Source organism: Rhinopithecus roxellana, chromosome 13, assembly GCF_007565055.1.
Source record: "Rhinopithecus roxellana isolate Shanxi Qingling chromosome 13, ASM756505v1, whole genome shotgun sequence".
NCBI classification, from domain to species: domain Eukaryota; kingdom Metazoa; phylum Chordata; class Mammalia; order Primates; family Cercopithecidae; genus Rhinopithecus; species Rhinopithecus roxellana.
The window spans coordinates 12037368-12061483 of NC_044561.1; the positions used below are offsets into that span (position 1 = coordinate 12037368).

At 40.7% G+C, this 24116-nt stretch overlaps 1 protein-coding gene across 2 annotated transcripts in view; it reads left to right on the top strand.

The window, feature by feature from the left end:
• GRK3 (G protein-coupled receptor kinase 3) overlaps positions 1 to 24116 on the top strand; it is a 171847-nt gene that overhangs the window by 37474 nt on the left and 110257 nt on the right. For both annotated transcript variants that reach the window (XM_010375592.2, XM_010375593.2), the window contains exon 2: positions 4108 to 4184. In XM_010375592.2, the coding sequence (XP_010373894.1) occupies positions 4108 to 4184 (77 nt within the window). The remainder of the gene's footprint in view (positions 1 to 4107; positions 4185 to 24116) is intronic.

Consider the following 24116-nt stretch of genomic DNA (forward strand, 5'->3'; position numbering starts at 1 on the left):
CAGGTGACCGCCACCACAGCTAATTTTTGTATTTGTAGTAGAGACAGGGTTTCCCCATGTTGTCCAGGCTGGTCTTGAACGTCTGACCTCAGGTGACCCACCTGCCTCTGCCTTCCAAAGTGCTGGGATTACAGGTGTGAGCCACCGTGCCTGGCCATATCTGCAGGTTGCATCTGGGTATCCAACCAACTGCAGATCAAAATATTTGGAAAGAAAGAAACAATGAGAAATAACAATACAACAACAAAAATACAAATAAAAACCAATACAGTATAGCAACTATTTACATAGCATTTACATTACATTAGGTCTTATAAGTAACCTAGAAATGATTTAAACTATTCAGGAGGATGTGCGTAAGTGCTCTGTAGATACCACACCATTTTATATAAGGGACTTGAGCATCCTAGGATTTTGGGATCTGAGGTGGGTCCTGGAACTCATGGCTTGTATACCACGGGATGACTATCTGTTGTGAACTAGAAACTTATTTTAAACGTGAAGATGTAAATCCTTAAAGGTAAAAAGACAAAGATAATACTGTATAAGCACTAACCAAAAGAAAGCTGGAATGACTTGATTAATATCTGATGAAATATAATAAAAGATTATAAACAGGCGTTAAAAAGCTACATTTCATAATGACCATGTGGTTGTTTCATCACGGTAGCACAACATTGTTCTTAAATTTTCATGTACTTAACAACAGAGTAGTAAAATATATAACAAAAACAGAATTGAAAAGAGAAATAGATTTACAATTATAGTTGACAGTTTCAACACTCTTCTCTCAGTAATTTATAGAAAAAATAGACAGAAAATCATTAAGGATATAGAAAAATCTAAGCAACACTATCAACCAGCTTGACCCAGTTGACGTTTATGAATCAGTCTATGCAACAGCAGCATGCACATGCCCTTTAAGTATACATGAACCTCTCAAAACAGTAGATCATATTCTAGGCAATAAAACACCTATCAACAAATCGTAAAAGAACTGAGTTATTCAAAGTATGTTTTCTGACCATCAGAGAATTAAAATAAAATTTAATAACAGAAGGATAACTAGAAATCTCCAAGTATGTGGAAATGAAGGAACACATTTCTAAATTATGAATAGATCAAGGAAGAAATCTCAAGGGAAATGAAAAGAGAATCAGAGTAGAATGAAAATGAAAATAGAATGTATCAATATCTGTGAGATGCAGTTAAATCAATGCCTAGAGGGAATTTTATAATTTTAAATGGTTACATTAGAAATAATTTAAATCCATTGATCCAGTTTCTTAAGTTAGAAAAGAAGCAATGATGACAATACAATGTGTGTGTAAGGATAGACATACAGATCAATGCAACAGGATGGCCCAGAGATAGACCTGCACATACTTAGTGTTGAACCAACAAAGGTGCCAAGAAAAAGAATAGAGAAAAAGAAAGAAGGAAGTCTTTTCAACAAGTAACACCCGAATAATGAAATATTATACGGAAAAAAAAGAACTTTGATTTCTACCTTGTACTCTATACAAAAATTAATCTGAAACGGATATTAGACCATATTTGTGTTCACACAAAATCTAAAAACTTTAAAATTTATAAAGGAAAATATAGCTTACAGTCTTCATGACTTTGAGGCATAAAAGACTTCTTAGCACAGACTGTCCATCATAGAAATGTCAATAAATTGGAACTCATCAACTAAGCACCTCTACTCTGAGAAGGACTCCTTGAAGAAAATGAAGAGCTAAGGTGCTGCTAACTGGGAGAAAATCTTAGCATCACATAAATCTGACATAGGACTTATTTCTGGACTAAGTAAAGAAGTTGTACAACTGAATAATAAGACAACTCAATTAAAAGATAGACCAAAGATTTGTCTACACACCTCTAAAAGGAAGAGAGGAGAATTCCAATAATCATGTACTAACATGCTCAACGTCATTATTCATTAGGGAAATGCAAATTAAAATACAAAGTACAATAAGATACTACTACACACCCAACAGAGTGGCTAAAATTTAGAAAGACTTACAACCCAAGTGTTGACAAGGATGTGGAACAACTGGAACTATCATACATTGTTGGTGGGATTGTAAAATGGTACAACCAGTTTGTAATATAGTTAATCAGTTTTTCATAATGTTAAATATGATTTTCCATATGACCAACAATTTCACTTCCTGGTGTTTACCTGTGAAAAATGAAAACGCATGCCCATAAAAAGACTTATACATAGATATTTAAAGCACCGTTATTTATAGAAACAGCGCAAATGTCTGTCAACAGATGGCTGGGTAAACAAATTGTGGAATATTCATGCAATGGCGTGCTGTTTGGCATTAGAAAGGAATGAAATACTTATGCACAAATAGCAATTTGGATGAAGCTGTCTTATGTCAAACAAAAGAAGCCAGACACAACAGACAACATAGTGTGTAATTTTCTTTTATATAAAATTCTAGAATTGGAGCATGTAATCTATGTTAATAGAAAGCAGGTTAATAATTGCCTGGATTCTAGAATATGGGGAGATTGATTGTAAAGGGTGCTTTTTGGGGCAATGGAAATATCCTGTATCTTAAGATAGTAATTACATAGGTGTATATGTTTGTCAAAAGCACATTTAACAATATACTTTTTTTTGGTTTTTGAAGACAGAGTCTCGTTCTGTCCCCCAGGCTGGAGTGCAGTGGCACGATCTCAGCTCACTGCAACATCTGCCTCCCAGGTTCAAGTGATTCCCTTGCCTCAGCCTCTCTAGTAGCTGGGACTACAGACATGCACCACGACACCCAGCTAATTTTTGTATTTTTAGTAGAGACGGGGTTTTACCATGTTGTTCAGACTGGTCTCGAACTCCTGACCTCAGATGATTCGCTCGCCTCGGCCTCCCAAAGTGCTGGGATTACAGGCGTGAGGCACCTCGTCTGGCTAACAATATACTTTAAGTGTGGATTTAATTATATATAAATTATACCTCAATTTGTTTTAAAAGGTAAAAAAAAAAAAAGTAATGCTAATTTGTTGTTCACTCCCACCATCAGTGGATAATAGAGATTCAATTTTCTACTTTTTCCATTTGGATAATCACTTTTGGGGTTCACTTACTGAATAATCCATCCTTTCCCCATTTTTCTAACTTGCTACTTCTATTATATGTCAAAGTTGAATGTATGCGTGGCTCAGTTTCTGCACTCTTCCATTTCCTTGATCAGTTCGTTTATCCTGTCTTTATTATTTTAACTTCATAGTAAGCCCCAGTATCTTTATTCTCTTTCTTCAGAAGTGTTTTATTGATCCTGTATTTCTTGTGTAAAATTTAGAAAGAGCTTATTTATTTCTATGTTCTATGAAAAACCCTATTGGAAAGTTGATGGGGGTTATATTGATTTCATAGATAAATGTGGGTAGACTTTAAACTTTTACAGTATTAAATTTCTTTGTTGATCACTGTGGTATATCTTCCTATTTATTTAGATCCTCTTTAATGTCTCCCAGTACAATTTGTAATTTTTCCCATAAAGTTCTTGCACATATTTTGAAAGAATAATTTCGAAGTATTTGCTGTTTTTTATTTTATTGCAAGCTAAATCTTTTAATTATGTTTTGTGCTTTATTGTTGGTGTATAAAAATATGATTTTAAAAAATGTTAATGTATATCTAGGGAACTTTTGCTTTTGTTTCAGAAAGAAGCACATTTATTGATGAGCAGAATTTGTGGTGGGGGGGCACATGCACGTGTGGTGTGTGCGTGTAGGATGTGTGCTGTGTGCATGTAGGGTGTGTGCATGTGTGTGCTGTGTGCAGACACATTTGTGAATATTTTGGAAAGCAGATATATTGAGGGTGGGTTTTCAAAGCCCTGAAGTTATTTTCTGCAGTTGAGTTTCCATGTGTTAATGTTGGCCCTGTGTCGCAGGAGGGGATGGTGGCTAAGTCCGTGAAGTTTCCAGCTTTTAGGCTAGTCTGCATTTCATGCAGTCATGGTAAGAAGCGTCTCTTGTAAAGCTGGTATCTTTGAGTCAAGACACCCGTATCTCTCTCATCCTGGGGATGGTTACTCACAATGTAGGCTGTATTGTTAAAAATGTGTCACTCTTCCCTTCCAGTATCCGGAGTGTGATGCAGAAGTACCTTGCAGAGAGAAATGAAATAACCTTTGACAAGATTTTCAATCAGAAAATTGGTAAGTCATTCTTGTTCATTTGCATACCGTAATTTCAGTGATGAAATTGGGTGATACTATAGTAATAAATGAATGCACCCTCCAGTGCTTTATATCCTCTATAGCTGCAGCTGGGAATAAAGGAAATTTCATGTAATTAATAAGGTATTTAATAATGACATATTCCTAGTAGCATAGTCTATTAATAAGCTCTTGGGAGATGGGCATTTCTAGGATTTTTACATGAAATCAGCGTTGCTGAATGTAAGAAAATAGGATATTCCTTTCTTTTCTTTGCGTCTTGCCTGCCTCATATGGTTACTGAGGTGGTTTGCTGGGGAGCTGTGTGTAATAGTTGTAAAATTATTTTATGACTGGAGGAAATTACTTTATGAAAATTCCAAGAAATTAAAGTTCCCTAGAACTCAATTTGTGCTCTGTTTCCATGATTAACAGACATAGACTGATAGATCCCTTTAAGACTGTGTATCCTTCGAGATAATTCTGGGCTTGCCCTTTTGTTTGCTGATGAGGAAAGGTAGACACAGGGAGGTGGAGTGACTTGTTCTGATTCCCAGTTCTCCTTCTTCTTTATTCTGATAATAAAATAGTAACCAGTAAATAATAAAATAATTACGAGTAGAAGCTGGTGCAGAAATCTTTGGATTTTTGTAAACCACTTTATCTGGTTTACAAAAATCAACCTGTCTGTGAAGATGGTCTTTGGTAGATACAGCTTCTTTGATCACCCATGAAGTACAATGGGGAAGGCGGACAGAGTGGTTTGGAGAAGCAGAAGACATGTGGTCTGTCTGTGCCTGAGCACTGTGTGTGGAAAGCGATTGGTCTTTGCCATATAGAGATATTTCATCCTGCTCCTCAGGAGCTGGTTGGGGAACAGATAAGTTAAAAGAGTTTGGCTTTCATTTTGTTAGTTCTCACGGCTTCTCATTGTTTTCATGGTATGTGGTTACTATAAGCTACACAGATGTTCTCCTTTGCTTCTGATTTTGTACTAAAAAACAAAATAAAGCTCGTGATAACAAGAGAGAAACTCTGTATCTCTGGGAGTGGAGGGAAAAAGGAATTACCTTTTTATTTGCTAGTTAAAGATTTTTTAATTTCTTTTTGTGGATTTATTGAGGTATATTTCACATAGCATACAGTCCACACATTGAAAGTAAACAGTTGAGTGACTTTTTGTGTATTCACTGTCATACAACCATCTGTACTGCCTAATTTTAGAATGTTTTTATCACCTCCAAAAGAACTTGTACCCATTAGCAGTCCTTCTGCCTTCTACCCTCCCTCAGCTCCTGGCAACCACGAATTGAGTTTCCGCCTCCATGGATTTGCTTGTGTTGGACGCGCCACATGAAGGGAATCACACACTGTGTGGCCTTTCGCACTGGGTTTCTTCAGCATAATGCCTTCCAGGTTCGCTCTGGTGGCAGCACGCATCAGAACTTCAGTCTGCTTTCCCTTCAGCTCTCATTCCAGTTTCTGAAATGCATCGAGGATTCTTCTTTTTGTTTTCTGTTCTTCTCTCTCCCTCCTGTGGCTCCTTTCCTGTCTACAATCCCCCTAAACATACATACAGCCCCCCAAACATGTATTTCCCATTGCTTGGATTAAAACCTTACCTGACCCTGGCACCGGGAGGCTCTGTCCTGAGCACCCATTGGCATTACTGTGGCCCAGTAGTATCTCAGCTGCACAGATTGTTCCCTGAGAGCAGCCTCACTGGGCGCTGATGGGCTCTGAATCTTATCTGAAGTTGTTAAACTTTGTTTAAAGAAATACTTTCTTCTCTTGCCTTCAATTTGTGAGCTTGGATGTGGTCAGGAGAAGCCGAGTTTGAACTTGGGAAGGTCATGGTCACAGGAAAGAAGAGCGGCTGATGGAGGCTTAGGGAGAGCGCATGCCGCCATCTGTAATTATGTTTTGACAGAGCTGTGTGGTGTTGGCCTACTCCCCATTTTTCTCTGTAGTAGTCTCACTTTCTGCCTGGTCTCAGGGATTGGGGGAGAGTGGAAAGTGGGCCATGGTGGGAGTAAATGTTTCTGACACTCCAGGTCTTCCTTTTCCAGGTTCCATTTGCGCCTTCCGGCACTGACTCCATGCATTCCTGCCTTACTCTTTCCCCTCGCCATCCTTCCTTCCCTCTCCCCTCATTGTTTTGCTGGTCCTCTTGTTCTGTGTCACCCTCTTACCTGCCTACCCATCTGCTCCTTTTCCCTCTTTCCTTACCTCCCAAGCTCCCTGACACATAGGATCACCATAGGGCTTGGGGACTGCCCTCCAATGTGTGCTGTGGGCAGTTGGTAAAAATGGTTTTCAAAATGAAAACCATAGAAGTCTTTAATGTACTTGGCCTCTGAGGCATTGCCGAACTGGCAGATTGTTTGGCTACGCCGTAAAGTGCCTGTTATTTCATTACTTTTTATCTATAAAAGTAGGGATAATAATAGTTCTGGTCCATGAGGCTGTTGAGAGGGTTTAGCTGGTGGTGTCCATGAAGCCCTTAACACGACAATTGGCTCTCAGCAGATGCTCAGTGAATAGAAGCTAATTGTTTATGTTAAAAATTTTCAACGTGCAGAAAGTAGACTAGAATAAGTAACCCCATATGTATGTATATGGATGTGTGTGTGTATATATATATTTACATCACCTAGATTTGATATATTTCACCATCTTGCTATGCTTTCTTTTCCCATCCTGTCTTTTTTTGTGGTTACTGAATTAACAAAGCAGTCACAGCATTTTGTCCTATATGCATCTCTAAAAAGCGTGCATGCTTTCTTATACAGCCACAATACCTTTATCCCAAACATGAAATTTATCATGATTCTTAGTGTACTCTAATACTGAGTTTATTGTCAGATTTCTCTGATTAACTTAAAAATGTTTGTTTGTTTTTAACTCTTGGTTTGAATCAGGATTCAAATACTGTTCTTGTATTGTAATTGGTGGTAATATTTTTTGTAATCTAGACAGTTCCCCAAACATTGCCCCTGCCAGCACATGCACAGGTAATTAACTTACCGAAGAAACTGGGTCCAATGTGTTGTAGAATGTTCCATGTTCTGGGCTTTTCTGACTGCTTCTTAATGGTATCATTTAAAAATTATTTATGTGAGATGGTATCTCATTGTGGTTTTGATTTGCATTTCTCTGATGGCCAGTGATGATGAGCATTTTTTCATGTGTCTGTTGGCTGTATGAATATCTTCTTTTGAGAAATGTCTGTTCATATCCTTTCCCCACTTTTTGATGGGGTTGTTTGTTTCTCGTATATTTGTTTGAGTTCAATGGCAATCATTAAGAAGTCAGGAAACAACAGGTGTTGGAGAGGATGTGGAGAAATAGGAACACTTTTACACTGTTGGTGGGATTGTAAACTAGTTCAACCATTATGGAAAACAGTATGGCAATTCCTCAAGGATCTAGAACTAGATGTACCATATGACCCAGCCATCCCACTACTGGGTATATACCCAAAGGATTATAAATTAGTCTACTACAAAGACACATGCACACGTATGTTTATTGCGGCACTATTCACAATAGCAAAGACTTGGAATCAACCCAAATGTCCATCTGTGACAGACTGGATTAAGAAAATGTGGCACATATACACCATGGAATACTATGCAGCCATAAAAAAGGATGAGTTTGCGTCCTTTGTAGGGACATGGATGCAGCTGGAAACCATCATTCTTAGCAAACTATCACAAGAAGAGAAAACCAAACACCGCATGTTCTCACTCATAGGTGGGAACTGAACAATGAGATCACTTGGACTCGGGAAGGGGAACATCACACACTGGGGTCTATCATGGGGAGGGGGGAGGAGGGAGGGATTGCATTGGGGAGTTATACATGATATAAATGATGAATTGATGGGTGCTGACGAGTTGATGGGTGCAGCACACCAACATGGCATAAGTATACATATGTAACAAACCTGCACGTTATGCACATGTACCCTAGAACTTAAAGTATAATAAAAAAAAAAAAAAAAAAAAAAAAAAAAAAAAAAAGAAAATGTGGCACATATAAAAAAAAAAAAAAAAAATTATTTATGTATTTATTTTTTGGGGACAGAGTCTTGCTCTGTTACTCAGGCTGGAGTGCAGTGGCACAATCTCTGCTCACTGCAACTGCCACCTCCCAGGTTCAAGCAGTTCTTGTGCCTCAGCCTCCTGAGTGGCTGGGATTACAGGCATGCACCACCATACGCAGCTAATTTTTTTTTTTTCCCGGTAGAGACAGGATTTCGCTATTTTGGCCAGCTGGTCTCGAACTCCTGGCCTCAAGTGATCTGCCCACCTCGGCCTCCCAAAGTGCTGGGATTATAAGTGTGAGCCACCATGCCTGGCCTTTAATGGTATCATTTAAATTATACTTGTGTTTCCTACATTTCCTATAAACCGAGAGTTCACTGTAACAGCTTAATGAGGTTTAGCCTCAGCTGCTTTTTGGCAGGAGCGCTTTATAGGTGGTGCTGTGTACGTCGTAGCAGGAGGCACACGCCACTTAGGGTCTCTGTAGTCAGGTCTCTAAAGTGGGCTCAGATGCGGTCGGTGTCAGTTTCTCATTGACAATCATTGTCTCAATCAGTTATTTTGTTAGGGATCAACTTAACTAATGTTCATTAAGACATATAATTTCTATATAAGGATGAGGATAAAAGTAGCTGGCACTTAACCCTTTTCTTCTGAATACTGGCAATTAAAACCAAACAGTAGAGTTTATTAGGGACTTACAAAATGGTGAGTTATCTAAATACACGATTCCTTCTGCATTGATTACTTTGATTCCTCAGTGAGAGGATATTTAGTTGCCTTTAAATATAGTTTAATTAGAAAGGTGTTGTTGGTGCAACCCCATGACCCTTGCCTTGTGGTATTGCCCCCATGCATAACATGGCTGAAAGAGATTCTGCAGGTGGAATTAAGATGATTGTCCGAGTGACCTTAATCTACTCACATGTGTCCTTTAGAAGCAGCATTTCCTCAGGCCGGCAGAAAGGAGGAAGTCAGAAAGATACGAAGCTCAGGAAAGATTCCACACACTGTTGCTGACTTTGCAGGTGGAGGGCGTGTGGGTGCTCACTAGGAGCTGAGAGTGGCCCTGGCTGGCAGCAGCGAGGAAACAGCCACGTCCATCCCACAACCGCAAAGCACAGAATTCCATCCATAACTGGAATGGGTTTGGAGGCAGTTTCCTACTCAGAGCCTGTAAATAAGAACCCAGGTTGACCGACACCTTGAATTTGTCCTGGTGAGACCCTAAGCAGAGAGCCCAGTGGAACCCACCCACGCTTCTGACCTGCAGAACTGTGAGATGATACATGGGTGTTGTTTTTAAGTCACTAAGTTTGTGGTGATTTGTGGCATAACATGAGAAAACTAATACAGCAGGCGAAATCTCCATTCATTGTTTTTAATTGCCACTATTCAGAATAAAGGGATTACGTGACAGTTACTTTTATCCTTATCCTTATAAAGAAATTATATCTTAATAAATATTAGTTAAGTTGATCCCTTACTTGCTGTCAGTAAAACTTACACATTTAGATATTGACGCACTGTGTTTGGTTTTAAGGGGATATTGGTTATTGAATAGACAGGAAAATCATTCTATCAGTTATAGTTAAGATTCTTTTGTGACTATTTTTCTTCTTTAAGATACACTGAAATTGTAACTTCATCACATGCAAGTGAGGCACATGGCATTTGATAAAGTCCATCTGCCTGTGGACAGTCTACTTAGCTTCTCTGTCTGCATGTTCACTCCTGTTGGAGGAGCATGTTTGAAATTATAAGGAGACTCCAAAATAGATACTTTTTTTTTTTTTTTAAGACAGGCTTGCTCTGTTGCCCAGGCTGGAGTGTAGTGGCGCAATCTTGGCTCACTGCAACCTCCGCCTCCCAGGTTCAAGTGATGCTCTTGACTCAGCCTCCCAAGTAGCTGGGATTACAGTCATGTGCCACCATGCCCAACTAATTTTTGTAATTTTAGTAGAGATGGGGTTTTGCCACGCTGGCCAGGCTGGTCTCGAGCTCCTGACCTCATGATCTGCCCGCCTGGGCCTCCCAAAGTGCTGTGATTACAGGCTTGAGCCAATGCGCCCAGCCCCCGAATCAATACTTAATACATGGTGTATGTAAATGTCATTCTCATGTATAAAGAACATGGTGATTAATGTAATATTATATCACATACTGCCATTAAAGGCATTTCATTTTATAATACTGACTTCAGAGCTCAATCCCCAGTTTAAATAGTAATCTTTTTCAATTCGTGTGAAATAATTTGGTGTCTGATATATAGACACAAAAACTTGAAATTTTTACTTTTTTTTTCCTTTGGGAGACAGAGTCTTGCTCTGTCACCCAGGCTGGAGTGCAGTGGCACGATTTCAGCTCACTGCAACCTCCGCCTCCCCGGTTCAAGCAACTCTCCTGCCTCAGCCTCCCAAGTAGCTGTGATTACAGGCACATGCCACCATGCCTGGCTAATTTTTGTATTTTTTTTTTTTTTTAAGTAGAGATGGAGTTTCACCACGTTGGCCTGGCTAGTCTCAAACTCCTGACCTTGTGATCCACCTACCTCGGCCTCCCACAGTGCTGGGATTACAGGTGTGAGCCACCTTGCCCGGCCCTGCAATTTTTACTTTTTAAAAAATGACTTGTCTGGGTGTGGTTGTAATCCCAACACTTTGGAAGGCTGAGGCAGGAGGATCACTTGAGGCCAGAAGTTTGAGACCAGCCTGGGGACAACACAGTGAGACCCTGTCTCTATAGAAATTGAAAAATAAAATTAGCTGGGTGTGGTGGTGCATACCTGTAGTCCAAGCTACTCAGGGGGCTGAGGTGGGAGGATTTCTTAAGACTTGGATTTCAAGGCCTTAGTGAGTCGTGATTGCACCAATGCTCTCCAGCTTTGGCAACAGAGTGAGACTCTGTCTCAAAAAACAACCCTCAGAATGCACAACTACTATATGCTATTTACCCATTATAAATGTATTATGTGATGATTTTGGTAAATTTCTACAGTTGTGCACCCATCACCACAATACAATTTAAAAACATTTCCATGCCTCCAAAAGATCCCTTCTGCCCATTTGTCGTTACTCTGCTCCCAGCCTCAGCCCCAGACAAACACTCATCTGTCTGTCTCTCTCTATCTGCCTTTTCTTAGACATTTCATAAAAATGGAATTATACGGTATGAAGTCTGTAGTCTCTTGCATCCGGCTTCTTTAACTTAGCATAAGGTTTTTGACGTTAATCCATGTCGTGTGTATCTGTGCTTCATTCCTTTTTGTTGCAAAATAGCGTTCCATATTATGGACAGAGCACACTTTTTTTGTTTTGTTTTGTTTTTTTGAGACAGAGCCTTGCTCTGCTATCCAAGCTGGAGTGCAGTAGCTCGATCTCTGCTCACTGCAACCTCCGCCTCCTGGGTTCAAATGATTCTTGTGCCTCAGCCTCCTGAGTAGCTGGGATTACAGGTGCATGCCACCACACTCAGCTAATTTTTGTATTTTTAGTAGAGACGAGAGCTCACTATGTTGCCTAGGCTGGTCTCGAACTCCTGGACCTCAAGCGATCTACTCACCTCGGCCTCTCAAAGTGCTGGGATTATAGGCGTGAGCCGTGGTGCCCGGCCTACAGAGCACACTTTCTTCATTCAGCAGTTGATGGGCATTTGGATTATTTCCACTTTTTGCCTGTTTATAGAGCAGTTATTGCCACTTTTTGCTTATTTATAGAGCAATGCTACTATAAACATTTGTGTACAAGTATTTTATGGACATATATTTTCGTTTCTCTTGAGTCTTTACCAAGGAGTGGAATTGCCGGGTTGTATGGCAAATTTGTGTTTAACTTTTTAAGAAATTACCAAATTGCTTTTCAAAGTGGCTGTACTGTTTTACATTCCCACCATCAATTTATGAGCATTCCAGGTTTACTATATCCTCGTCAATACTTGTTGTCATCAGTCTTTTTATATCCATCTGAATGGATAGGAAGTGGTATCTCATTGTGGTCTTGATTTGTATTTCTTCAATAGCTAATGATATTAAACATGTTTGTGCTAATTAATTATTTGTATATTTTCTTTAGTAAAATGTCTATTTAAATCTTTTACCCATCCTGAAAGTTGGATTCTCTTTATCTATGTTATTTGTTGTTTACGTATGATTTACAAATGTTTTCTTCTGGTTGGTGGCTGGAATCCAGTCTCTTTCATTTTCCTAATGGTGACTTTTGAAGCACGGTTTTTAATTTTGAAGTCGAATTTATACATTTTTTTTTTATGACTCATACTTTAGTGTCTTTTTTTTTTTTTTTTGAGATGGAGTCTCACTCTGTCACCCAGGCTGGAGGGCAGTGGTGCAATCTGGACTCACTGAAACTTCCGCCTCCCAGGTTCAAGCGATTCTCCTGTCTCAGCTTCCAGAGTAGCTGGGATTACAGGTGCACACCACCACACCCAGCTAATTTTTTGTATTTTAGTAGAGACAGAGTTTCACAGTGTGACCCAGGCTGGTCATGAACTCCTGAGCTCAGGCAATCCACCTGCCTCGGCCTCCCAAAGTGCTGGGATTACAGGTGTGAGCCACCCAGCCTGGCCTTTAGTGTCATATTTAAGAGCTTTTTGCCTAACAAATTCGCAAAGGTTTTCTTCTAGTAGTTTTATTGTTGTAGCTCTTATATTTCGGTCTGTGGTCGATTTTGAGTAAATTTTTGTCTATGGTGTAAGGCAAGGTCTAAATATATCTTTTTTGCATGTGGATATCCGATTTTTTATTTCTCATTAAATTTATTCCCAAGTAGTTTAATCTTTTTGATGCTATTGTGAATGGAATTGTTTTCTTTATTTTAATTTTGGTTGTTCATTGCTAGTACATGGAAATAGAATGAGTTTTTTGGTAGTGATCTTGTATCTAGTGATCTTCCTGAACTGGTTTATCAGTTCTAGTAAGGTATGTCTGCGTGTGTGTGTGTGCGTGTGTGTGTGTGTGTATGTGTAGTCCTTAGGATTTTTTATGTATGGAATCCTATCTGAATAAAAAGAGTTTTACTACTTTGTTTCCAGTCTGGTGTCTTTTATTTCCTTTCAATTTTTACTTTTCACTTTAATTTCTTAAATGTTTTTTAAGTTGGTCTCAAATATATTTAGCATGGTTTCAGAGAACATTTATCTAGAAAGAATACATAAATTATATTTGACATTTAGGGCCAAGGCATAAGAAATGTACTTGCTGTGGGCTTTGAAAGCAAAGGTGTGTGTTTCATTATAAAAAATAATGCGTTGATAAAAACAGAAGCTACTACCTTTAAAAGTCCTTTTTTCACATACGCAAAAAAATTCTGAGCAGTCTCTATCGTAATGAAGATGGATGTAGATATACCATAGATGCTTATTTTAAAAATTTGGTAATTACAAAAAATACCCCAAATACTAAAATACATAAAACATTTTAGGATCACTTTTTTTTTGTCAGTTTCAATGAATAAAGTTGCCAGTTGATTTCATAATTTGTAAAATTATTGCTTGACATGTTTAATTATCTAAAATATAACACGTAGATGGTTAAAAGCTGAAAACGTGTGAGTCAGCAGCTTTGGATTCAATGGTTAAGGTTAAATTATAGCAAGTAGAGCCCTCTTGCATAAGGTTGTAGAGAGGGAAATGTTATCCTGGGAACCAACTTCAACTTTGTTTTCCTCTGTGTCCCTACCTTTGTTTGGGAAGTGTTTGTTTCTGTCACAGTGAAGGGCCTCCCCTGACAGATCCCCTGATTGACAGTGACACAGTCAGTTCCCACCCTGCCTTATCTATAAGATTTCTCTAACCAGAGCAACCACAGCCTCAGAGAAGAAAAACCTGGGGCCCTATTCAATTCTGCATCCATTATCCATGCCTTTGTGGAGACTTTTCGTGAGGGAAAGAGTTAAGGAGGCATGTAAACTTTCAAACAGCAGAGACCAACACTGGACTAAGCACAGCTCATTGGATTTTCTGTTGAAGAGGCAGTGATGTGACAGGGTGCAAGCAGTAAGGGGAGCCTGGGTGACTTAGGGTCACAGCCTCTGCACAGTTTCAACTTAGGTTTCCTAATAAAAATGCTGCCCGGAGAGGAAAGACACCAGGGGAGAGGAAAAGCTATTACTTACAAACCTACTGGCAAGGCGGTCTTTTCAGCTGACTTCATTATCTGTGTTGGACTAAACAAGTCTGGGCATCAGCTCCTGGTGCTGGAGTCTGCACAGGCTGGGAGCCGCCACATGCCCCCACAGTGCAGCCTCTGTGGCTCTGAACATCTGGGACATCTGAGCGTTTTGGGTTAAAAAGGATAAAAAGAGGAGAAAAAGGCTAAACCAGTTCTATGGGAAAATTTGGTTGTCTTTTTTTTTTTTTAAACCCAGCTTAGTAGGGCTGGTTTTCCTTCTTAAAATTATCATTCAAGTTCAAAGACAAGCCATAATTATCATCGCCCCACCCAAAAACAATTCAGAAAAGCTGCATTTTACTGGAAAAGCACAATCCTTTAACATCTACTAATCACTGGAAACTAGAGGATCGCTGATTTGCCAGCTAGCAAATATATTATTATTATTTTTTAAATGTTATTTATTTATTTTTTGAGATGGGTCTCGTTCTGTGGCCCAGGCTAGAATGCAGTGGTACAGTCTCAGCTCACTTCAGCCTCAACCTCCTGGGCTCAAGCAGTCCTCCTACCTCAGCCTCCCGAGTAGCTGGGACTACAGGCATAGGCACATGCTAACATGCCTGGCTAATTTTTGTATTTTGTATTTTTTTATTTTTATTTATTTTTTTATTTTTAAAATTTTATTTATTATTTTTTTTTTGAGACGGAGTCTCGCTCTGTTGCCCAGGCTGGAGTGCAGTGGCCGGATCTCAGCTCACTGCAAGCTCTGCCTCCTGGGTTTACGCCATTCTCCTGCCTCAGCCTCCCGAGTAGCTGGGACCTCGCCCAGCTAGTTTTTTTGTATTTTTAGTAGAGACGGGGTTTCACCAGTGTTACCCAGGATGCTCTTGATCTCCTGACCTCGTGATCCACGTGTCTCGGCCTCCCAAAGTGCTGGGATTACAGGCTTGAGCCACCGCCCCGGCCCATTTGAGGATTTTAAGAGGAGGAGTCTCACAAATGGATTTGCATTGTAGAGTAGAACACTCTGGCTGCAGTGTGGAACGCAGATTGGAGAGACCAGCACGGAGACAGGGAGAGCAGTTGGGGTCTGTTCCAGAGAAGAGATGGTGGATTAGACTAGGATGGTGGCCATGGCCTTAGGCAGAAATTTGTGTATTGAGGGTCTGTTTGCTAAATAGTAGCTACAAGGCTTAGTGAGGGATAGACGGTAAGGAAGAGGAGTCAATAATGGTGCTCAGATTTCTGACTTAAACAACCAGATGAATGTTGGTGCCACTGCCTGAGAAGTCCCTCTCAAGACCCTTTAGCTATCCTGACTCTTACAGTACTTAGTTGGGGCCATTTGGGAATGTTGCTGAAGTTCTCCTTGCTTGGCTGACTTTGGCTATTCTTTTTTTTGTTTGTTTGTTTTAATTTTTTTTAATTATTGTACTTTAAGTTCTAGGGTACATGTGCATAACGTGCAGGTTTGTTACATATGTATACTTGTGCCATGTTGGTGTGCTGCACCCATCAACTCGTCAGCACCCATCAATTCGTCATTTATATCAGGTATAACTCCCAATGCAATCCCTCCCCCCTCTCCCCACTCCCCGTGATAGGCCCCGGTGTGTGATGTTCCCCTTCCCGAGTCCAAGTGATGTCATTGTTCAGTTCCCACCTATGAGTGAGAACATGAGGTGTTTGGTTTTCTCTTCTTGTGATAGTTTGCTAAGAATGATGGTTTCCAGCTGCATCCATGTCCCTACAAAGGATGCAAACTCATCCTTTTTTGTGGCTGCATGATATTCCATGGTGTATATGTGCCACATTTTCTTAATCCAGTCTGTCACAGATGGACATTTGGGTTGATTCCAAGTCTTTGCTATTGTGAATAGTGCCGCAATAAACATGCGTGTGCATGTGTCTTTATAGCAGCATGATTTATAATCCTTTGGGTATATACCCAGTAGTGGGATGGCTGGGTCATATGGTACATGTAGTTCTAGATCCTTGAGGAATCGCCATACTGTTTTCCATAATGGTTGAACTAGTTTACAATCCCACCAACAGTGTAAAAGTGTTCCTATTTCTCCACATCCTCTCCAGCACCTGTTGTTGCCTGACTTTTTAATGATTGCCATTCTAACTGGTTTGAGATGGTATCTCATTGTGGTTTTGATTTGCATCTCTCTGATGGCCAGTGATGATGAGCATTTTTTCATGTGTCTGTTGGCTGTATGAATGTCTTCTTTTGAGAAATGTCTGTTCATATCCTTTGCCCACTTTTTGATGGGGTTGTTTTTTTCTTGTAAATTTGTTTGAGTTCTTTGTAGATTCTGGATATTAGCCCTTTGTCAGATGAGTAGATTGCAAAAATTTTCTCCCATTCTGTAGGTTGCCTGTTCACTCTGATGGTAGTTTCTTTTGCTGTGCAGAAGCTCTTTAGTTTAATGAGATCCCATTTGTCAATTTTGGTTTTTGCTGCCGTTGCTTTTGGTGTTTTAGACATGAAGTCCTTGCCCATGCCTATGTCCTGAATGGTACTACCTAGGTTTTCTTCTAGGGTTTTTATGGTATTAGGTCTAACATTTAAGTCTCTAATCCATCTTGAATTAATCTTCGTATAAGGAGTAAGGAAAGGATCCAGTTTCAGCTTTCTACTTATGGCTAGCCAATTTTCCCAGCACCATTTATTAAATAGGGAATCCTTTCCCCATTTCTTGTTTCTCTCAGGTTTGTCAACGATCAGATGGCTGTAGATGTGTGGTATTATTTCTGAGGACTCTGTTCTGTTCCATTGGTCTATAGCTCTGTTTTGGTACCAGTACCATGCTGTTTTGGTTACTGTAGCCTTGTAGTATAGTTTGAAGTCAGATAGCGTGATGCCTCCAGCTTTGTTCTTTTGACTTAGGATTGTCTTGGCAATGCGGGCTCTTTTTTGGTTCCATATGAACTTTAAAGCCGTTTTTTCCAATTCTGTGAAGAAACTCATTGGTAGCTTGATGGGGATGGCATTGAATCTATAAATAACCTTGGGCAGTATGGCCATTTTCACGGTATTGATTCTTCCTATCCATGAGCATGGTATGTTCTTCCATTTGTTAGTGTCTTCTTTTATTTCACTGAGCAGTGGTTTGTAGTTCTCCTTGAAGAGGTCCTTTACATCCCTTGTAAGTTGGATTCCTAGGTATTTTATTCTCTTTGAAGCAATTGTGAATGGAAGTTCATTCCTGATTTGGCTCTCTGTTTGTCTGTTACTGGTGTGTAAGAATGCTTGTGATTTTTGCACATTAATTTTGTATCCTGAGACTTTGCTGAAGTTGCTTATCAGCTTAAGGAGATTTTGGGCTGAGACAATGGGGTTTTCTAAATATACAATCATGTCATCTGCAAACAGGGACAATTTGACTTCTTCTTTTCCTAACTGGATACCCTTGATTTCTTTCTCTTGCCTGATTGCCCTAGCCAGAACTTCCAACACTATGTTGAATAGGAGTGGTGAGAGAGGGCATCCCTGTCTTGTGTCAGTTTTCAAAGGGAATTTTTCCAGTTTTTGCCCATTCAGTATGATATTGGCTGTGGGTTTGTCATAAATAGCTCTTATTATTTTGAGGTACGTTCCATCAATACCGAATTTATTGAGCGTTTTTAGCATGAAGGGCTGTTGAATTTTGTCAAAAGCCTTTTCTGCATCTATTGAGATAATCATGTGGTTCTTGTCTTTGGTTCTGTTTATATGCTGGATTACGTTTATTGATTTGCGAATGTTGAACCAGCCTTGCATACCAGGGATGAAGCCCACTTGATCATGGTGGATAAGCTTTTTGATGTGCTGCTGAATCTGGTTTGCCAGTATTTTATTGAGGATTTTTGCATCGATGTTCATCAGGGATATTGGTCTAAAATTTTCATTTTTTGTTGTGTCTCTGCCAGGCTTTGGTATCAGGATGATGTTGGCCTCATAAAATGAGTTAGGGAGGACTCCCTCTTTTTCAATTGATTGGGATAGTTTCAGAAGGAATGGTACCAGCTCCTCCTTGTACCTCTGGTAGAATTCGGCTGTGAATCCATCTGGTCCTGGACTTTTTTTGATTGGTAGGCTATTAATAATTGCCTCAATTTCAGAGCCTGCTATTGGTCTATTCAGGGATTCAACTTCTTCCTGGTTTAGTCTTGGAAGAGTATAAGTGTCCAGGAAATTATCCATTTCTTCTAGATTTTCTAGTTGATTTGCGTAGAGGTGTTTATAGTATTCTCTGATGGTAGTTTGTATTTCTGTGGGGTCCGTGGTGGTATCCCCTTTATCATTTTTTATTGCGTCTATTTGATTCTTCTCTCTTTTCTTCTTTATTAGTCTTGCTAGCGGTCTGTCAATTTTGTTGATTTTTTCAAAAAACCAACTCCTGGATTCATTGATTTTTTTGGAGGGTTTTTTGTGTCTCTGTCTCCTTCAGTTCTGCTCTGATCTTAGTTATTTCTTGCCTTCTGCTAGCTTTTGAATGTGTTTGCTCTTGCTTCTCCAGTTCTTTTAATTGTGATGTTAGAGTGTCAATTTTAGATCTTTCCAGCTTTCTCTTGTGGGCATTTAGTGCTATAAATTTCCCTCTACACACTGCTTTAAATGTGTCCCAGAGATTCTGGTATGTTGTATCTTTGTTCTCATTGGTTTCAAAGAACATCTTTATTTCTGCCTTCATTTCGTTATGTACCCAGTAGTCATTCAGGAGCAGGTTGTTCAGTTTCCATGTAGTTGAGCGGTTTTGATTGAGTTTCTTAGTCCTGAGTTCTAGTTTGATTGCACTGTGGTCTGAGAGACAGTTTGTTATAATTTCTGTTCTTTTACATTGCTAAGGAGTGCTTTACTTCCAATTATGTGGTCAGTTTTGGAATAAGTACGATGTGGTGCTGAGAAGAGTGTATATTCTGTTGATTTGGGGTGGAGAGTTCCATAGATGTCTATTAGGTCCGCTTGGTGCAGAGATGAGTTCAATTCCTGGATATCCTTGTTAACTTTCTGTCTCGTTGATCTTTCTAATGTTGACAGTGGAGTGTTGAAGTCTCCCATTATTATTGTATGGGAGTCTAAGTCTCTTTGTAAGTCTCTAAGGACTTGCTTTATGAATTTGGGTGCTCCTGTATTGGGTGCATATATATTTAGGATAGTTAGCTCTTCCTGTTGAATTGATCCCTTTACCATTATGTAATGGCCTTCTTTGTCTCTTTTGATCTTTGATGGTTTAAAGTCTATTTTATCAGAGACTAGGATTGCAACCCCTGCTTTTTTTTGTTCTCCATTTGCTTGGTAGATCTTCCTCCATCCCCTTATTTTGAGCCTATGTATGTCTCTGCATGTGAGATGGGTCTCCTGAATACAGCAGACTGATGGGTCTTGACTCTTTATCCAGTTTGCCAGTCTTTGTCTTTTAATTGGAGCATTTAGTCCATTAACATTTAAGGTTAATATTGTTATGTGTGAACTTGATCCTGCCATTATGATATTAACTGGTTATTTTGCTCGTTAGTTGATGCAGTTTCTTCTTAGCCTCAATGGTCTTTACATTTTGGCATGTTTTTGCAATGGCTGGTACCGGTTGTTCCTTTCCATGTTTAGTGCTTCCTTCAGGGTCTCTTGTAAGGCAGGCCTGGTGGTGACAAAATCTCTAAGCATTTGCTTATCTGTAAAGGATTTTATTTCTCCTTCACTTATGAAACTTAGTTTGGCTGGATATGAAATTCTGGGTTTAAAATTCTTTTCTTTAAGAACGTTGAATATTGGTCCCCACTCTCTTCTGGCTTGTAGAGTTTCTGCCGAGAGGTCTGCTGTTAGTCTGATGGGCTTCCCTTTGTGGGTAACCCGACCTTTCTCTCTGGCTGCCCTTAAGATTTTTTCCTTCATTTCAACTTTGGTGAATCTGGCAATTATGTGTCTTGGAGTTGCTCTTCTCGAGGAGTATCTTTGTGGTGTTCTCTGTATTTCCAGAATTTGAATGTTGGCCTGCCCTACTAGGTTGGGGAAGTTCTCCTGTATGATATCCTGAAGAGTGTTTTCCAACTTGGTTCCATTTTCCCCCTCATTTTCAGGCACCCCAATCAGACGTAGATTTGGTCTTTTTACATAATCCCATACTTCTTGCAGGTTTTGTTCATTTCTTTTTCTTCTTTTTTCTTTTGGTTTCTCTTCTCGCTTCATTTCATTCATTTGATCCTCAATTGCTGATACTCTTTCTTCCAGTTGATCCAGTCGGTTACTGAAGCTTGTGGATTTGTCACGTATTTCTCGTGTCATGGTTTTCATCTCTGTCATTTCATTTATGACCTTCTCTGCAGTAATTATTCTAGCTATCAACTCTTCCACTCTTTTTTCGAGATTTTTAGTTTCTTTGCTCTGGGTACGTAATTCCTCCTTTAGCTCTGAGAAGTTTGATGGACTGAAGCCTTCTTCTCTCATCTCGTCAAAGTCATTCTCTGACTGGCTTTGATCCGTTGCTGGTGATGAGCTGCGCTCCTTTGCAGGGGGAGATGTGCTCTTATTTTTTGAATTTCCAGCTTTTCTGCCCTGCTTTTTCCCCATCTTTGTGGTTTTATCTGCCTCTGGTCTTTGATGATGGTGACGTACTGATGGGGTTTTGGTATAGGTGTCCTTCCTGTTTGATAGTTTTCCTTCTAATAGTCAGGACCCTCAGCTGTAGATCTGTTGGAGATTGCTTGAGGTCCACTCCAGACCCTGTTTGCCTGGGTATCAGCAGCAGAGGTTGCAGAAGATAGAATATTGCTGAACAGCGAGTGTACCTGTCTGATTCTTACTTTGGAAGCTTCCTCTCAGGGGTGTACTCCACCCTGTGAGGTGTGGGGTGTCAGACTGCCCCTAGTGGGGGATGTCTCCCAGTTAGGCTACTCAGGGGTCAGTGACCCACTTGAGCAGGCAGTCTGTCCGTTCTCAGATCTCAACTTCCGTGTTGGGAGATCCACTGCTCTCTTCAAAGCTGTCAGACAGAGTCGTTCGCGTCTGCACAGGCCTCTGCTGCTTCCCCTTTTGTTGTTTAGCTGTGCCCTGTCCCCGGAGGTGGAGTCTACAGAGACAGGCAGGTTTCCTTGAGCTGCTGTGAGCTCCACCCAGTTCGAGTTTCCCAGCGGCTTTGTTTACCTACTTAAGCCTCAGCAATGGCGGGCGCCCCTCCCCCAGCCTCGCTGCTGCCGTTTAGGTTAGATCGCAGACTGCTGTGCTAGCAATGAGGGAGGCTCCATGGCCGTGGGACCCTCCCGGCCAGGTGTGGGTATAATCTCCTGGTGTGCCCGTTTGCTTAAAGTGCAGTATTGGGGTGGGAATTACCCGATTTTCCAGGTGTTGTGTGTCTCAGTTCCCCTGGCTAGGAAAAGGGATTCTCTTCCCCCTTGCGCTTCCCAGGTGAGGCAATGCCTTGCCCTGCTTCAGCTCTCGCTGGTCGGGCAACAGCAGCTGACCAGCACCAATTGTCCGGCACTCCCCAGTGAGATGACCCCAGTACCTCAGTTGAAAATGCAGAAATCACCGGTCTTATGTGCACTCGCGCTGGGAGTTGGAGACTGGAGCTGTTTCTATTCGGCCATCTTGCTCCGCCCCCCTAATTTTTGTATTTTTTGTAGAGACAAGGATTTGCCATGTTGCCCAGGCTGATTTTGGACTCCTGGGCTCAAGAGATTGACCCACCTCAGCCTCCCAAAGTGCTGGGATTATAGGTGTGAGCCACTGGGCTCAGCCATCCACCGGCAATCCACCGGCCTTGGCCTCCCAAGGTGCTAGGATTACAGGCCTGAGCCACCAAGCCCGGCCTTTAGTGTCATATTTAAGAGCTTTTTGCCTAACAAATTCGCAAAGATTTTCTTCTGTTAAATTTTTACTGCTTAATTTTCCCTGAGCTCTTCTGATTGTGTGATTGGAATACTATTAGTCCATAATTGGATTTACTATTAGTTTAAGACAGTGATGCTACCTGTGTACTAGACACTTCAGTGAGTATTTTATGTGGTGGTAAAATAATATGATCAAGTTTGCACAACTCCCAAGTGGCAGAGCCAGAGTTGGAAGTCATATGCTTTTTCTGCCTATCACCTGCAAAATTTAGTGTGGAAATTAGCATGCATATGTAGTTCTTTAAAAAAATGACATATCAACTGTATAATTTTTATTTCCTATATAATGATATCAAAATCCAGGATTTGGCAGCTGTGCACAAAGATCTCTCTGTAGCTGGTCTACTTTATGTGCCTTGCTGAAGGGGACATTCAATCAAATATGTTTGAGTCCTTCACTGGGAATGTCTCATTAAACAAAAAGGCACATAGAGAAGACTAAGACAGAAGGCTCCCATCCCTAACCAGCTCACCCTGCAAAAGATGGGTAGCAAAGTATGTGTGGAAGCGCACAGACCTCTGGCATCCCAGTATTGAACAGTTGTTAAGTGTGTTTACTATCGCCAGGGAGCCCCTGAGATTCCCAGAAGAGCCTACTGGTCATTTTCCTGAGGCACGAATTTAAATCCTAAGGCAAATGTGGAGAAGCTACTTTCTTAGCCAAGAGGTAAGCCTTGCTGATCAGCCAGCCTCTGCAACTAAACTCAACTTTGTAGCTCTGTCTCTGCCAGGGTCGACGTATTTTAGGAAAAAAAAAGTTATATGCTCCAGCAATATTAGCAAATGTGGGATCTTAATCTATATTGCTAGAGAATGCCAAGGACCTATGAAGCATCACCTCTACTGGAAAAGTTCTCTGTAAACTTTTTGAACTGACAGTGGGGGACGATGGGGCTGTTTTAGGATTTTAAGAGCCCTCAATTGGTTTTGAAATTCAAGGTGGTGGTGCATTGTCATAATATCTTCTGGTTTTAGCCTTTTTTTGGAGATAGCTTTTCTGACGATTTTACACCTTGTCTTTGATTTATTTTAGTATTTCTACTTCTAGTCAAAGTTAAAACCAGGAAATATAGAGATGTGCTATGGAGGCGATGGTTAAGCTTGATTTGAAACTTGTTGCTAAACATTCAGTTGTTCGTTTAATAAATTTAATTATGTGCCATACTTTTCTCCTAAGCCCTGGGGAATCCCTTAGTGAACAAAAGCAGAAATCCACACCCATTTGTAGCTAACTCCTCCTTCTTGGGGGAGAAAGATCCACAAATACATACTGCCCACAAGGGGGTAAATCTCAAGGAGGGTAGAAGAGCTGCGAAGAGAGGCAGGGAGTGCTGGTGCGTGTGGCGGCTTTAAACGGGGCATTTTAAGAAGGTGCCATTCATAAAGGACAATTGAGCAAAGTCCTCTGGGAGAGGAGGTGCCGAGCCCCTGTGCATTTATCTGGGGGAAGAGTACCCAGTTGAAGTGTTCAGCAGGGCAAAGACCCTAAGGCTGGAGCCTCCCGGTTGAGGCACAACAAGGAGGCCAGGATGCTGCAGGGCAGGAAGTACAGTGGGAGTGGGGGGTGGGGGTGGAGAGTGGCCAGGCCCTTGAGGCCCTTGTGAGGTTTTCTGCTCTTACCCAGAATGAGGTGGGACATGGGGATGTTTGAGAGTTCCCATGGCATAATCTGACTCAAGTGCTCCTGAATCAGTCGGGCTGTTGGGGAGGCATGAGCAAGGGAGGCCGTGTTAGTCCTGTCTCACACTGCTGTAAACAACTGCTTGAGACTGAGTAATTTATGAAGAAAAGAGGTTTAATTGACTCACATTTCCACAGGCCTAACAGGAAGCGTGACTGGGAGGCCTCAGGAAACTTACAGTCATGGCAGAAGGCAAAGGGGAT